The following is a 16209-nucleotide window of genomic DNA, read 5'->3' as shown; positions in this document are numbered from 1 at the left end:
TTAACAGGGACTTTTAACCCGAGTAGCAATACATTGTATCGACATGCCGTAGATCTGCAAAGTAGAGCACGTTCTTCCTTTACAACGTAAAACTTTTCTAATAGCGTAGGCCTGTCGTCAGATATGTACATGTAAGCATGGAAAGTAGCCACCACATCGATTTCTCCTGATGAAGCATATGCTTTCAGTGAACGGTCAGAACCAGATGTTACGTTATGTATTCCATTTCTGAGGCTAGGATCTGACATGATCTGTTCCAACATTGCTAGTGTAAAGGTGTTTACTTGGGCACCAGAATCTATTAGAAAAGAACACTTTAGCCCAGATACTGTTGCCATAATAATTCCGTCGCTTGATTTTTCTTTTGCATTATTTGCATTTTTCATATTGAACTGGATTTGGTATGGATGATGAATCTAGATAAATTTGCGGAACTCCAAGTTAATTACACTCACTAGTGAGTTTATACATACTTACAGCGTCAACATTCGAAGGATAACTCGAAGTTTCACCGGTTATCACAAGCACTGCTTCATCGTGCCGATCAATGATTCTTTCTTTAGTCATATACGTCTCAGCACTATTTTCGCTTTGTGAATGAAATTTTATTTCCTGTTTTGATATACATATATTATTAAAGCAGCTCATTACATACACATATATATATAAATTTTATTTATTTATTTATTTATCTTTTTGTTTTTTTTTTGGAATATAACTAGTTGACTAGTAAATAATTATTAACGATCTTTAGTACTTCATGAACCGAGATAACTAAATTATTATTTTTTTTTAATGTTTTATTCTTGAGTATCACTTACCGAGTCTTCCGTTTTCGGTTCCTCGGACTTTTCTCTGGTATCGATAGCGGCTATCTTTGAGGGTGGATATTCCGAAACCTCTGCTGCACGTTTGAACTGACCAGCGCACACTCTTTGAATGTGTCCCATTTGTCCACATTTGTTGCATATTTTATCTTTTACATTGCAATCGTTGGGTGAATGATAAACTCCTCCACAACGCCAACAGTTTGTGCCGGATGTAATGTTAGATTTGAAGCCTCTACCTATGTTGGTCCGAAATTGAAAGCCACCTCTGTTCAATTGCCGTCCACCTCTATGCATCTGCCGTGCTCTCATGGACTCTCTGCGATTATTTCCACGTTGATCGCGAGAAATAAAGTTTGTTGAATGACTTTGCCGGTGATACTTGTTCCAATCCAAAGAAGCAATCATCGCTTGCAGTCCCATGTCGATGTTGGATGTACTCTTCGTTGATTCGAATTGTCTCAATTTCTCGTACTTTATCAACCAAATCAATAAAGGTACCTTTACGATGAAGCATTTTTAGAGCAGTTGTCCGTACATCCCTGTTTCCAGCATGCTCTGCTACTGTGGCAACAATTTGCTCAAACTCTTTGTTCTCATTGAATTCACAGAGACGAGCAGTCGATCCGACACGAGTGAGAAAACTAAGATCCGATTCATTGGGGTTCTGAGTCACCATAGCTAATTTGCGTCGCATTAGCATAATGTCCGAACCAGAACCGAAATAGCTTTGAAGGCGATGCAATGCGTTTGAAAATGGTGCCGAAGATACATCTGGTGAGTCGGTGTCTGATTTCGTGTTTCTGAATATCTCAAGCAATTGAGATCCAGCCTTAACTTTAAACACTATAAATTTTGTTATTTCATCTTCTATTCCAGCTAGCTTGAGTGAATCTATAAATAAATCCTTCCACTGCTCATACACAGGACGAATAATTCCGTCTTCGTCTGTTGCTTTGCATTCCGGAACGTTAATGGACGCCACGGAAAGCTGATGCATTGATGATATGAATCTAGATTCTTCAAAGTTTGGTCCTGTTAAACGTTTCGTGCTGCTCAATCCGTTTTCAGCATTGAATTCTATCTCGCATTCTTCTGAAGTAGCCGACTGTCCTCCGTCTTTTTTCTTAGAAATTCCGGCTTGGAGTTCTTCATTCAGTTTCTTACTACGATCTAATGCTTCCATTAAAGCTGCGTTTTTGACCTTTCATTGGCCAGCTCGCGAGCCAAATTTTTGGCCTTCTTTTTCTGCTCTCGTGTTTGCAATGGTTTATCTAAATTCAGATAAAGAAATATAGAACTTATTATAATCATGTATTTCCTCATTATTTATTTATTCATTTTTTTTTGTAGGTATAATCCTACTCGTTCTACAATATATTTAAATAACACAGGATACATTTATGTTAATAGGATTCACCATGTGAAGCAATAGCCCATTCGTCATGCTTCATTTTCTTTGTTTCTATATTGAAAATATGAAACTAGGTAATATTTCCTTTAATTTTTTAATTTTTTTTTAGGTAGAAGCCCACTCGTTCTACAATATTTTTAAATAATGCAGGAACCCACTCGTCCGCATAAATTACTTTTAATAAGGTTTGCTATGTGCAGCAATCGCCCACTCGCCATGCTTCATTTTCTACCAGGTAATATTTTCGTTTTCATTTTTTTTATATATATAAGCCCTTGTTAGACAATGTTTTAAAATAATGCAGGAACCCACTCGTCCGCATATATTACTTTTAATAAGGTTTGCTATGTGCAGCAATGGCCCACTCGCCATGCTTCATTTTCTTCCAGGTAATATTTTTCGATTCATTTTTTTTTGTATAAGCCCACTCGTTATACAATATTTTCAAATAATGCAGGAACCCACTCGTCCGCATATATTATTTTTAATAAGGTTTACTATATGCAGCAATGGCCCACTCGCCATGCTTCATTTTCATTTTGAAAATGAGTTTTTTTTTCTAATATGCTCACCTACAGACTGCGCCATGTCGTATTCTGCACCTTTTCTCACAACACTCGTTCACAGAATGAATCGAAATTTTCTTGTCCTTCATCATTTAACATTGTCCCAACGGATTATCAACAAATCCGTATCCATACCAACGACGCCTAATTGTTTATCGGAAACATAAACGGTTACCATGGTAAAGCCAAAATCGGTTTCAGTGGTACCAGTTTCATAACCATTTTATACAAATATATTGCCACTCAAATATTGTACTGAATTATAATTATACAATTCTCATTCATTTATCTTAATAACAAAATCAATAAACCAGAGAGCATACAATACAGAGTTAGAGTATATTACAATTTTTTTACTGTATCGTTATAAAATGTATTGAATATGACATGTTCTTTTCTGTACAATTTACCTCATTAATTAAATCTACCCAAAATCAACTATAGTGTATTTCCCCAATTTTGGGTAACGAGTGATGACCTCGAAATTTAGGTAAATGTAAGTTTAGTACAAGTATTATGCCATAACAAAGCACACTACGTATTTTTTTTACCAATCAACTCCAAGTTTGAGCAGAAACTACCTAATTTTGGGTAGCGTATAGATGAGCTCGATAATGAGTGATATCTCATCAAAGTAGGTAGAAATGATTTTCAGTGTACATCTCATGATCCACATTGTGGATTCTGCTCGTTACTTTTTTTCTTTTTTTTTTTTTTTTATTTTGTTTATTAGTTCCTACAGTGTTGTGTTATCTATTAATCATTTTCACATTAAATGACTGCTACTAATTATTCGTCATCATATTCCTGACAACGTTCTCTCTGTCACGAAAATAGGTTATGTTAATGTTTTAAGGTGAATTTTGAATGGAATACATGATTTACGCGGCGCGAAATGAATATTTCGATCACTGCTGCAGCGGAACTTACAATATAATGCGGTCCTCTGCAAAAGACCTAATGGCTGAAAGCAAGGTGAAATAAATTTATATATTGCGATCTCTATCAAAGCGATTAAAATCAAAGACACGCTAAAATTTTTCTCGTACACTAATATTAGTACAAATGTCTAATGTCGTTTACATCAGGGATGCCAGGTTAAATTTTTAGCTGATAAAATTGAGAACATATTTTTAACTCACACGCACACATACATACATACATCCATACATACATACATACATACATACATACATACATACATACATACATACATACATACATACAAACATACATACATACATACATAGATACATACATACATGTCGTCGGGGCGCCAGCGAACCAGAAGCTTTGCTCCAACTGGAATCGCCGGACCGACCTCGGCACTCTCTCGTGTGTCCCGTGTGGTGTAACAGGGGACTCGGTGTCGGGAGAGCCTTTTTCGCCGGGGAACTCTCCGTTGGTGTAGTCTAGATCTTTCATCGGGGATTAGACGAGTAGATCGTGGCGTAACACCGTTAAGATAGTCAGGGCACCAGTGAACCGGAAGCCATCCTCCAACCGGCATCATTGGATCGACCCAGGCATCCTTACGGTCGGGCCGTGGACGGGTATCGAAAACGTCGGTTTCGGGAGAACTTCCATCGTCGGGGAACTCTCTGTCGGTGTAGGCTAGATCCATCACCGGGGACTGGTCGAGTAGCCGCCACAACACCGATTCGAGTCGTCGGGGCATCAGCGAACCGGAAGCCATGCTCCAAACCGGAATCGCGGAGCCGACCTCGGCACTCCTTTGGGTGTCCCGCGTGGGGTAAAATGGGAAACTCTCCGTCAGTGTAGGCTAGATCCATCGTCGGGGATCTGGCGAGTAGTGTGGCGCGACGTAGCGGCATTGGATCGTCGAGGCGCAAAAGGTGGATCGAGATGGATGAAGAGAGAAACGCAGGAGCTCATTTTCTCTCAAACGAAGAAGTGCATGAGCACAGCCGAGATGAATAAAGAGAGAAACGCAGGAACTTATTTTCTCCCAAACGAAGAAGTGCATGAGCACAGCCTCCCCCGAAGTATTGAGCTTAGCTTAGTTCCGGGGGGATCAAGGCAAGATGTCCAAGGTGTTTTAGTGGGTAAGGTTCAGCCAGTCCCACTCGCTGGTTCACAATAGCGGTAGCTTGACAACTACTGAGCGCGTGAGCTGGGAAAGTACATAAGGTATTTCACCTTGTAAAAAAAAACATACATACATACATACATACATACATACATACATACATACATACATACATACATACATACATACATACATACATACATACATACATACATACATACATACATACATACATACATACATACATACATACATACATGTACGAAAGATGGTCCGAATTGGTTTGATGGCGAAGTGGCAACAGGAGTGGGACAACATAGGTAGATGAACTCATCGGCTTATTCTAAATGTGTCGACGTGGGCGAATAGGCAGCACGAAGGAGTGAACTTTTACCTAACGCAGTTTCTATCTGGCGACAGTTGTTTCCGAAAGTATCTGCATCGGTGTGGTCATGCAGTGTCACCCTTTTGTCCGGACTGCGAGCACGTTGAGGAAACACCAGAACATGTGATCTTCGAGTGAATCAGGTTTGTGGAAGTGCGCATGGGAATGCCAGCCTTAGAGGTGGAAATGTGTAGAAGGGAAGTGGAATGCAGTAAACAGGGTGGTAACGCAGATACTGTCAGAGCTGCAGAAAAAGCGAATAAACGTCGATTCGGGAGAACTTTCATCGATGGGGAACTCTCCGTCGGGGACAAGATGAGTAGATCACGACAAAGCATCGGATGGATCACCGGGGCACAAGTGAACCGGAAGACATCCTCCAACCGGAATCGCTGGACCCAGGCATTCTTCCGGTCGATTCGCAGGCGGGTATCGAAAGCGTCGGTTTCGGGAGAACTTCCTACGTCGGGGCATTCTCCGCCGGTCTATGCTCGAGTAGTCGTCACAACACTTGTCCGAGTCATCGCGGTGCCAGCGAACTGGAAGCCATGCTCCAACCGGAATCGCCGGACCGACCTCGACACTCCTTTTGGTTTCCCGTGTGGTGCAACAGTTGAATCGGTATCGGAACTTTCATCGCCGGTGAATTCTCCGCCGGTGTAGTCTAGATTTTTCGTCGGGAACTAGTCGAGTAGATCGTGACGTAACACCGTTAAGATCGTCGGGGCACCAATGAACTGGAAGCCATCCTCCAACCGGAATGAATGGATCGACACAGGCATCCTCTCAAACGGGTCGTTGACGGGTACCGGAAGCATCGGTTTGGGGAGATCTTATTTCGTCGGATAACTCTCCGGTGGTGTAGGCTAGACCTTCGGCAGGGCCTAGTCGAGTAGTTTCACGATGTAGCACCAGTCTCGGGTAAATGGGGCGCCAGTAAGCTGGAAGTCATGCTCCTGCCGGTCCCTAAGAGTGGAGCTAACGCAGTAAACAAAGGACGAAGCGCATGAGCACAATCTCTCGCTTACGAAGAAGTGCGGTTTATTTTTGAGATTATGTGACAAATTTTGTAAAATGTTTCTAATTTTCAGTACGGTTCATTTGAGCCTAAATGTCTTCAACTGATCCAGACACGATCCATATTATATCAATCCATTCGAGATGTTTTTGGGCATATTTTTCTCTTAACATCGCTTTGAAAATATTTTTATCTCAACGCTACTTCGAAGTGGAAAGCGTACATGAAAAACAAGACTAGCCACTGTGTGCGATAAAACAACTTTTATCATTGTGCGGCGAGCGACTCACACGTGGTTAACGCCGCTAATAAACGACAACAATAACTATTACCATTCTACTTCACCACAGATAACAGATATACAGGCTCACACACATATGAACTATTTGAGTGCCGCTTTCACTTGAGACACAACTTCGGGTGCAACATTCACTTCTCGATAGATTTTTGTTTTGCTGTTTGTTAAAATGACAAGAATATTTTTGTTTTATTCCGATCGAATTCTCGTGTGATTTATGCGACATGGAAATAAAATTGTCTTTAACACTTAGGGAAATCGTTTGATAAGTGTTAAAATTGTTGTAATTGGAATATTTCTACAACAGGCAGGAGGATTTTGTTATCGTTCCGGAACGTAGTGGAACGTTTTGAAAGATCGCGGCGAACAGTCGAGTAGGTGGCAATAGTGTTTCCAACGTATAGCAAATTTGAAATTTACACAGGATTTTGAAAATTTTTGTTCGAGCGTGTATATCTGTTATCTGTGACTTCACTAATCGCGAGCAATCATGACCACGATCTTCTGAAATCGATTCATACATAGGTCTTTTGATTATTCCATAAAACAATTTAGAAGTAAAGAATTGTGAATTAACCAGTACAATGTACCAATCGGACGTTTGTGGTGGACAGGGCACGTGGTAAGGATATCAGACAACGACCCGGTGAAGATGGTTCTTGGTGGCACAGCGAACACGGTGGAGGGTAACCTGCAGACATTCCGCAGATTGCGAGGATGGCGATACGCGGTAACGGACCGAATGGAACGAAGACGATTCCACATGCAGCAAGAGACGCCACGGCTCTTGTTTGAACCAATGTGCCGATAACCGATAACTTATAATTCGATGATGAAAATTGACAATAAAAAATGTTCATAAAACGCAACCAATTATTTCCAACAAAGTACTGCTAACAACGACAGATACCGGAATAAAGACGAAAATAAGACAGGAAAAAACCACAACTAACAACAACAGTTACAGCTGTGCCGACGATTCAATCGATGATGGCGAACAGTAAATCAATGGCTCCTATATCATACTACCTTCCCACCAAGAAAGCAGGTATCAGCGAGATTCAGACATCAAAACCATTATCAATAATATTAGCTTAGGCTGTCTGATCTACAGCCGGTCAAATGATAAAATTAATACATGCATAAAATAATTCTTGAAGCAATTACTTAATTTTAATTTTCGTCCAATTCATAAGAAAATGACTTTTATTTCATTTTTTGAGAACTGAGATAAATTACACTTTTTATCCACTGATAATACTCACTTACTCGAGTATACATCGCAGGTCCGTTTTTGTTGCACATGTGTCCTTGGTTGAAAATTCCGACTACGTATGTTACTGGTTTCATATCTTCGCCATAGTAAAGGTTAGAATACAATCCACTTCCTGGATTTTGACACAAATCCTCCTTTTCGACAGAATTACACATTGAGTGGGCTAGATACTGAACACACATCTCAGAAGTAATAAGTTGAGAATTATGTAGTCGGCGGCAATCACTGTAGTACATCGGACTGGTAGCCAATACAGAGAAAACTCGTTCATTGCCTTGCAAACTGACAGCCTCTAGATTTGTAGGTATTTTGGACTTTTCAAACCATAAACAAGCCGGTACGCTAAATGATTGGATCAGTACTGGGTATTTAAGCATGATTACGGCTATATTGTAGTGTTTTGATTTAGGATGGAATTTGGGATGTGGGAAGGTTGATTGAATGGAATTTTTCTGTGCAACAGATTCTTCCTGGACTCCCACACCAAGCCAAATGGACGAATGATGAATATCAATACTGCAATGGCGAAAACCTGATTAATATGATACACACAAAAAAAAAAACAAATCGACTTACTCTAGGACGCACTGTGCAGATGTGAGTAAATAACGCGTTGAAATAAGTGTTGCACTGCAGTTGATAGAATTGTACAAATCAATAATAGCAACTTGAGAATACAGCTGGTGCTCTTCAGGAGTTCGTCTGAACTCATCGTAAAGCAATTCACAGTTCTCAATCTCTTGAACAATATCACGTAACATGGCTTCCGTACCTGGTCCAATCTTCATATCTTCAGTTGCACAGCATGTTAATGCTTCTTCTCCTTCGAAGCCACATGTACTGATTGAATTGTTCTTCCAAAGGGCTTTAAAATTTTCATGAATTTGAGGACACTGGTTGGTTGGTAGACATACTCCGTTTGTGCCATCGTTCTTGAAGCATTTTTCGCCTAAACCGATGTCTGTGAAATTATATTCAATCTGAGTATTTTTTGTGACTTCTCTGATCCATGGCAAGTAGTTAGAAATTGGAACGATGTGTTTGTTCTTATCACAACCGAAACTTGCTATCATTGCATGCATTCTGTATTTCCCCAGTTCTCTGATTTGCAAAATGCCGGAAGATGATTTCTGGAGAAAGAATAAAACAGACTTATGAAAATACACAACAATAAAATCAATCGAGATACCCTCTGACACCAATGTTTCAGTACTGCTTCAAGACAATCATTTTTAGCTGTTCCGGAGCAAACTGTTGTATTTTGTTCCAATCTTTTAATTGTTTGATCTTAAAAAAGATTTAAACGTTTACATTACAAGTGCTTCAACTTGTGTAGCTCACTTCTTACCAAAATCAATTTCCTGTACCTTTGTGTACATGTCGAGTGACTCTGAATCCCACAAACAGCTAGCTGCCACATTTTCATTAAAGCTGTGGTAGTAAACAAATATAATTTAAGGATTTCATTGTGTAGTTCATTATTCATGCCTGAGAGATGAATTTAACTTAACGATCGCTAAGTCGTTTATAGATGGTCCTTGATCTTCCGACAGCTTATAATCTGGATGAAGATATATGGAATCAACAGCAATGTCTTCGTCTGTTTTTATTTGTAGAACCAATGTTCCAGATTTTTTAGTCGAAACACAGCTTGCGGTTGTTAGAATGAACTGCTCACTGATTAAAGTTCCAATGCAAACAGCATGTGAGTCGTTATCATTTTTAACGGATGGCTCTATGATTACCACGTGAGCGAAATCGGTGCAAGATTCTTGAAAGTAGGTGAAAGGGCATACTGAAAATAAATATATAAATGAAAATAATTATACCAAACATACACAAATTTTTCCTAGAAGGATAACAAGAATAATTTGGAAACTTTTTTTACTACTATCTCTTCATACAACCAATTACCTTTTAGCCTATATTTAGTAACTGTAAATTTAGTTTCAGTAAATGAGCATCTACTAAGTTGCGCACTAATAATCACTTAAATGTATACGAGCAAATATCCACATCCCGTGACACTAGTGGAGTGCACAGTAGTATATACGGCCCCTAGTAACAATAAGTGTTGAACTAACAGCCCTTTCTAATCTCTACCAGATCTACATCTGGACCTGGTCGGCGCCGGTACTGATCATTCAATTCTGGGGTTACGGAGTAGCAACCTGGGGTGGTTGTTCAAGCTCCAGCTGAAGTCACCCACATATTACTGTCCTGATATTGCGATAAATATATACGAAGGAATCCCTAGCTTATCCCAACTCGACCGAGTAACTAGCCATAAGATTTAAGTCAAGTCATAAAGTAAAAATCAATTTAACGGTATATGTGAGTCTCGAAACAAACTTTAAAATTTAAATCCTTCAACTGTGTATCATCAACCCGGGTTGGCGGTTCAATGCATAGGACGCTGGTTTTTACAAGCCAGTTGTCGTATGTTCGATCCCCGACCTGGAAGGGTTCTTAGTGTCAATAGGATCCATAGTACTAGCCATGCAATGATTCTGTACACTAAGAATCGGCTGCGAAGTCTGTTGAAACAGAAAGGCCAAATTCCACAAAAGGAATGTAATGCCAAGACTTTGCTTTGTGTATCATGTTTACAGTCAACAGATGTTAGCAATGCAGGATTCAATTTAATGTTTTCACTTTTCATCACAACGGTCGAGAAAAAGGTATATGCATGAGATAGCACTGGAAAGAGAATTTTTGAATACTGTCTCACTGTCATTATAGTCTTTGAGGATTTGGAATGAATTGATTTTTTATCACTCCAATCGATAAATGAATTATTAGAGAACATAATTGCAAAATCTTCAAATAGAATTCAAACTTCGCCATTCGAAGGAGCCGAGACTTACCCAGGCAATAATTCGCATTTATCCAGATTGTTGTTCCGTTTAAAAGTATCTAATTGTGGTCTACGAAGCTTATGAACGGTCACCTTGCGTACGGTTCAAATGAACTAGTTCTTGAGGAAGAATGAATAATGAATGGATAAATGCAATAATTCGCATAAATGCAATAATTCACTAATCTTCTCATATGAAATAAAAATGATTGAATATTATAAGAATGTGCAATAATAAATGTATATTAAGATATGGACATAGTTTTTAAGAATACAGTAGAACTCTGGAAAAGTGCACAAAAGCGACGATATAACTAGTTGCTCTCGTAGGATTTTCGCAGAAACATACAAAATTTATGAAGAACAACTGTACGGCTCAGGAAAACTAGTTCTTTCACTGTCAAGTTCTGTAGAGTTCTTCGAAATGAACTGTTTTGCCCATCACTAGTGGATCAATCGCACAGTAATGCATCATATCAATAAACCACACGGTGAATTAGAACAGGTTTTCCTTTAGTAATCGTCATCATTTATTTACTCGATCCCCTTATTCGACGTCAGTATTCGACTCGTACTATTGTTTAATACAAAATGTGTTACATCCAATAAACTAAAAATAGTGGTATATTTGTTTACTTCATTTGTTCTTGTACATGTTTACAGCTATATAAAATAACGTAGAATAATCTGAGTTATCTGATGCCTTCTATGCACTCAATACTATCAACACTTTATTTTTAAATGTTTTTATTATATGATTATTTTCAAAATATATTACTCCATTACATTGGCTATTGTTAGTAAAATAAACACACGAAATTCATTTTCTAGAGTAGTCAACTTACAAACTAATTGCTTTAATATCAAAATTTACTCCATCGTTACTGATTTTGAATCTGAATTCTCTTGAATATGCATAGTTATGGAAAATATAAATGTTCATACTTACTGTCGAGTCCTTTTTGTTCATAGGAAAGATAAGAATTCCTATAATCCAGTAGAATTCCAGCTTGGTTTCCGAACAGTGCTGTCAAGAGCATGGACAAATTAATACGATAAACAATCCATTATGATGATTCAAACTCACCGGGAATAACCACACTCAACATAGAAACAGACATAAGCAAACGATACATGACTGGTTTATTCATCTATCAATAAAAACCGCCGTTTAATATAAGTATTGTACAGCAGTTTTGCAGAACCGGATCCAATGAAGTCTCGATTCTGACTGTTTATTCGCATATTGGTAAGGCCCAGTAGAAGATTCAACCAATGTCACGTGTGAAATGAGATTGCTGGACAAACGTTTCGGCTTTGAGCGACGTAGAATAAATAAAACGACGAAAAAATCATAAAAATCCCCGAAGTTAACAGTTGTTATGAAGTGAATCCGATGTGCTGCTTTTAAAGGCTATGCAGCACTAACAAACTGAGGATGTCTGTTCTTTTGAGAATTGTTTAGAATGTATTCAACACATATTTCAGAACCTTTCGTATTTATAGGTTAGATAAAATCTAACTGCTAGATTTGAATCATATAACAAATTCAAAGGAATAATTTAAGTATCATTGAAAGTTGTATTACACGTATATAAGGTAAAATGAATGATAAAAATTTCTGCACTTTGTGTTTTGGGTTTATTTTTGGAAGCAGTAACCGATCATTGAACTTCATAATCGATTAGCTTAACTTTCGAATAGGCGGATTTCGCCGTGAACATTGCATAAGATTACATGACCAACGAGAGTTTCTCTTTGTTCACTTCCTCTTTTGTTAATTTCTCCTTAATTCTCACGTTTATTTATAAAGTATTCATGTAGAATGAAGCACAATATTTCCCTTTTTCCAACAGTACTAGATATGTAACGAACAACTGTATAACAACACAGATATAGTGGAAAGAGAAAGTAACCAAAGAGAATTTGTCTAAAGCAATTGAAAGGCCCTTTTGAAGCTTTTACGTCGATCTCTTTAAGAGGTGGCTAGTGTGAATCAAAATCAAACGTTCATATGACAAATCTATGTAATTTTCATTTCGGTGTTTTTTACATCCGGTGCTTTCGGATTCGGAAATTTGTTTGGTCATCAAGTATCAATATTGGTTTCATCCTACTCAGAAAGAAATAATGAAATTAATACGACGTTTACATTAATAGTAACATGGTTGAATCGAAAGTTTGATTGAAAACGACCATCAATGCAAAACTGTATAGAACTGTATTTTTCAAGTAATGCTTAGTTTTGCGGTAAAATTTTATTGAAACGTACAGAATTGTAAAGTAACATTAAGTTTAATCGCCTGCTCCAAATATGTGCATGAAAATAGATGTAAATTCACAAAATATATTTATCTGTGTAGAGGTCTTTTTACAACAGATTCACATGTTTAAATAGATGGTCGCCGTCACTTGTGTGATGGCTTGAATTTTTTTAAGCTTGTTGCCCTGTAATTCCGGAACTGGGTTTCGGATGTGGGCAAATTCTAAAAGCAACCGATGAGATCATAGGTGTCTGCAATCTTTTGACTACAACTTTCGTGATTCCGGAACGGAACATCAGGGATAAGTATAATCGAAGTATGATTGTTCAACTGTTTACCAAATAATCCTACAATTTGGAAGATTTCGTTGTTTCGTATATCACTGTTACATCACACTCATAGACCTGTAATTCCCTAACCGGATGTCGGACCTGGTTTAATTTTAATAGTATCAATGGGATCATTCGACTTTTAATTAGATTTTAAACTGGCGAAACATGGTTTGTATATCTCTGAGAAATCTAAATGTGTTCCTTTTTTGAAGTTATCGACCTTTTTTTCCGGAATAACGAATGTCAGTTTTATTTATTTATTAATTTATTTATTATTCCTTCATCTGACCAGATATAGTCTACATGAAGCATTGGAAGGGTAAAAGCCCAATTGAAGATCCAAACAGAAACTATCTTAAATTTGGCCGAGAAACCCTTTTTATTTTCTAAATCATAGGGTTGCCTGAACTGACAGTATAATGACATCATAATCAGTTGCATATTACCAAAAACATCGATATTACATAATTGACATATTGGTTCTTACATAAATTCTTATACACTTAGTATATCTCTTAAGCCTATCTTTAGAATTATCACATGAAATGGAAATGTCGAAAAATCATAGACATTGTTAAAAATACAACACATCGCCCTTATGGGTTCGTTCTGTCCATAATCAGTACGTTGATGGTCAAGTCTTAAAAAGTTCCTCGATATTAAAGTTCTAGGTGGTACATTTATGATAACTCGACAATGTATATATGGAGGTCTATTTGACCGATTAATAATTTCCCAATAAAAGCGACCCTAAAGATATCCCTGCTTTTGGCTAAGTCAGTGTTTATGGCTATTAGGAACACTCTTAGAAATGTTCAGAAGAGTCTACGTTATTTGCATCGTCTTTTTAAACGACGGATTCAAATTTAAAACACTCTAAAATGACAGATTCGGAAGTCGGATAAAATTGAACAGACATTTATGGAACATTTTTTTTTAGAATCTAAGTTCGTAAAAATCGGAAGATGTTTTCAGGTTCTGAAAAAAGTTTATGAAAATCGGTTTAGCCATCGACGGGCTGAGTCGAATGGCATTTCGTACCGCGATTCAAGAGTTTGTTTTTACCGTGACTGCAAAGCTTTAAAAGAAAGATAAAGTATAAAAACACATACATTCACTGATCTAAACGCACTGAATGAAATCGTATAGGGTTATTGTGTCAATAGCCTTCTCATTAGCAGAGTCGCCATATTATTTTGCCGAATGCTTTTTCAATCAACCAATTGTGATAAAGTCGTATACAATATCTTTGCTATCTTTTTCATTATAAAATGATCGACCCGAATATAGGTAGATTCAATAATTGCCAGACTTCTTCTGCAAGCATAAAAAATCCAGTCTAACGGCCCCTGTCAGATAGCAATACTGCTATTCCTATTGGCAAAGAATTGTATAAGATTGCTGGTTCTTTTCCGTTTAACGCACAATAAGAAATTATCAAATTTCGACCTTGTTTTATATTTTAAGGTAAAATTTAAGTATGAGTGTGTTGGAGTAGCCTCTGAACATCATCTGATGGGGAGAATTTCAGAGGATAATAGGTCGACAATAATAAATATAATTAAAAATAGAACACCAACTCAGAATCTGTGTTGCACTTTCTCTCAAAGATTTTTTTTTCGATCGATTCGTAATTCACCACAATTCGTTAGCTGATAAATATACAGAATTCGAAAAGATGAGGCTAAGATTGAATTCCCAACAAACTTGACTACAGGTTGCACACATTTCCATTCCGTATACAAACGCGTCCGTTCACATTTCATCTGTGTCCGCAGGATCGGCTCAAGGCGCATTTTTTATGTAGGCAAATTTTGTTGTGAATCATACTAAATCCATACCATCTATACCTATTTGTTCGTCCCACAAAGGGTCATTCTTATGAAAACATGGTTTATGGTTTTTATGGTTTATTATGGTTTGAATCCTTAACTTAACTTCTCACGCGTTATAAATTTCGTTTTGCAAAATCACACATTTCACTCTTCACATTCAAAAAATTCAAGAAAAAAAAAACGTTTTTCAAATTTAAGAATTTCGGCGCCGCTCCCTTGATCTTGATGCCCCTCTCTTGATCGCCTACTTCGCCTATGCCTTAGAACGACGTTAAGATGCCCAATACTCGTTCAGTTCAGCGAGACTGATATGTTGTTAACTGCATCGAAATCATTACTCGAGCTCGAGAGGGACAAGCAAACGTGATGAGCGTTTTATCATCTACATATATGGACATTGATTCTACAATATTGAAGATACTTCGTAAAAATATCTGTTGAAATCTTAATCATAAATTACTGTTCATATTGAAAACAGTAAAAAAGCTGTTGTTCTTACATTTAATATAACTCGAGATACATGCGATCAAAGACATATACATCACTCTTTCACATGAAAAGGCACTCCATGCAAAAGTAAGACATATTCACGTAAATTGTAATTTCACTTGAGAAAAAAACATTAAAGTGGAGAACGCATTTTGAAAATCGATTGCAGTTCTTAGGTTTTGCTATAACGGTGGTTAATATATCATATTTTAATATGAAATATAAAAAGCGTCATAAGATGAGAATTTCCGATAATCAGGTTATCTTGACATTGTACACAAAACAAAATCCCGGAGCCAAACTTGAAAGGAAACTATACTCAATTCGCTGCAGCAGCATAGCAGTACAGTTACAGCGCTTGTCGGGAGAAGTGTGAATTATTGAATTTTTTCAAGCTACAGTTTTTGAACAAAAATATTAACAATGATACTGAAAACTACACTTTGTTACACACTGCTTTGGTCATTTATCAAAGGAAGTAAGATAATTTCAAATAAATTCAAATAGACTGCAATCGAAATACGGTAAAATGTAGGCCGATTGATAGCTGAACCAGTATTTTGAATCTTGAGTTTTAATTGCATTCTATTTTAAATGT

The 16209-nt window shown here is 37.5% G+C and overlaps 3 protein-coding genes across 5 annotated transcripts in view; 1 reads left to right on the top strand and 2 right to left on the bottom strand.

Moving 5' to 3' along the window:
* On the bottom strand, positions 1–1402 carry LOC131426207 (uncharacterized). Its single transcript, XM_058588781.1, has 3 exons — positions 822–1402; positions 478–612; positions 1–54 (listed from the first exon to the last, which is right to left on the bottom strand). Exons 1-3 carry the CDS (start codon positions 1248–1250, stop codon positions 1–3), a joined length of 618 nt encoding a protein of 205 aa, XP_058444764.1. The 5' UTR covers positions 1251–1402.
* A 1024-nt stretch (positions 1403–2426) lies between these two features.
* Positions 2427–16209, top strand: part of LOC131440484 (uncharacterized) — a 36667-nt gene continuing 22884 nt past the window's right edge. Inside the window, exon 1 of one of the 3 annotated variants that reach the window (XM_058611801.1) lies at positions 2427–2476. Coding sequence is in view for 1 of the 3 variants with exons in the window: in XM_058611799.1 (XP_058467782.1) it covers positions 16035–16089 (55 nt within the window). In the remaining 2 variants the exon portion in view is untranslated. Of the gene's footprint in view, positions 2477–15964; positions 16090–16209 lie in introns of those variants that run through there. The other 2 variants (XM_058611799.1, XM_058611800.1) reach the window with 2 other exon arrangements.
* On the bottom strand, positions 7730–11955 carry LOC131440486 (uncharacterized). Its single transcript, XM_058611802.1, has 7 exons — positions 11779–11955; positions 11641–11718; positions 9328–9629; positions 9183–9270; positions 9024–9121; positions 8411–8964; positions 7730–8350 (listed from the first exon to the last, which is right to left on the bottom strand). Exons 1-7 carry the CDS (start codon positions 11840–11842, stop codon positions 7765–7767), a joined length of 1770 nt encoding a protein of 589 aa, XP_058467785.1. The 5' UTR covers positions 11843–11955; the 3' UTR covers positions 7730–7764.

The sequence above is a fragment of the Malaya genurostris genome, chromosome 1, assembly GCF_030247185.1.
Source record: "Malaya genurostris strain Urasoe2022 chromosome 1, Malgen_1.1, whole genome shotgun sequence".
In the NCBI taxonomy this organism is placed as follows: domain Eukaryota; kingdom Metazoa; phylum Arthropoda; class Insecta; order Diptera; family Culicidae; genus Malaya; species Malaya genurostris.
This window is presented reverse-complemented; position numbering and strand designations above follow the sequence as displayed.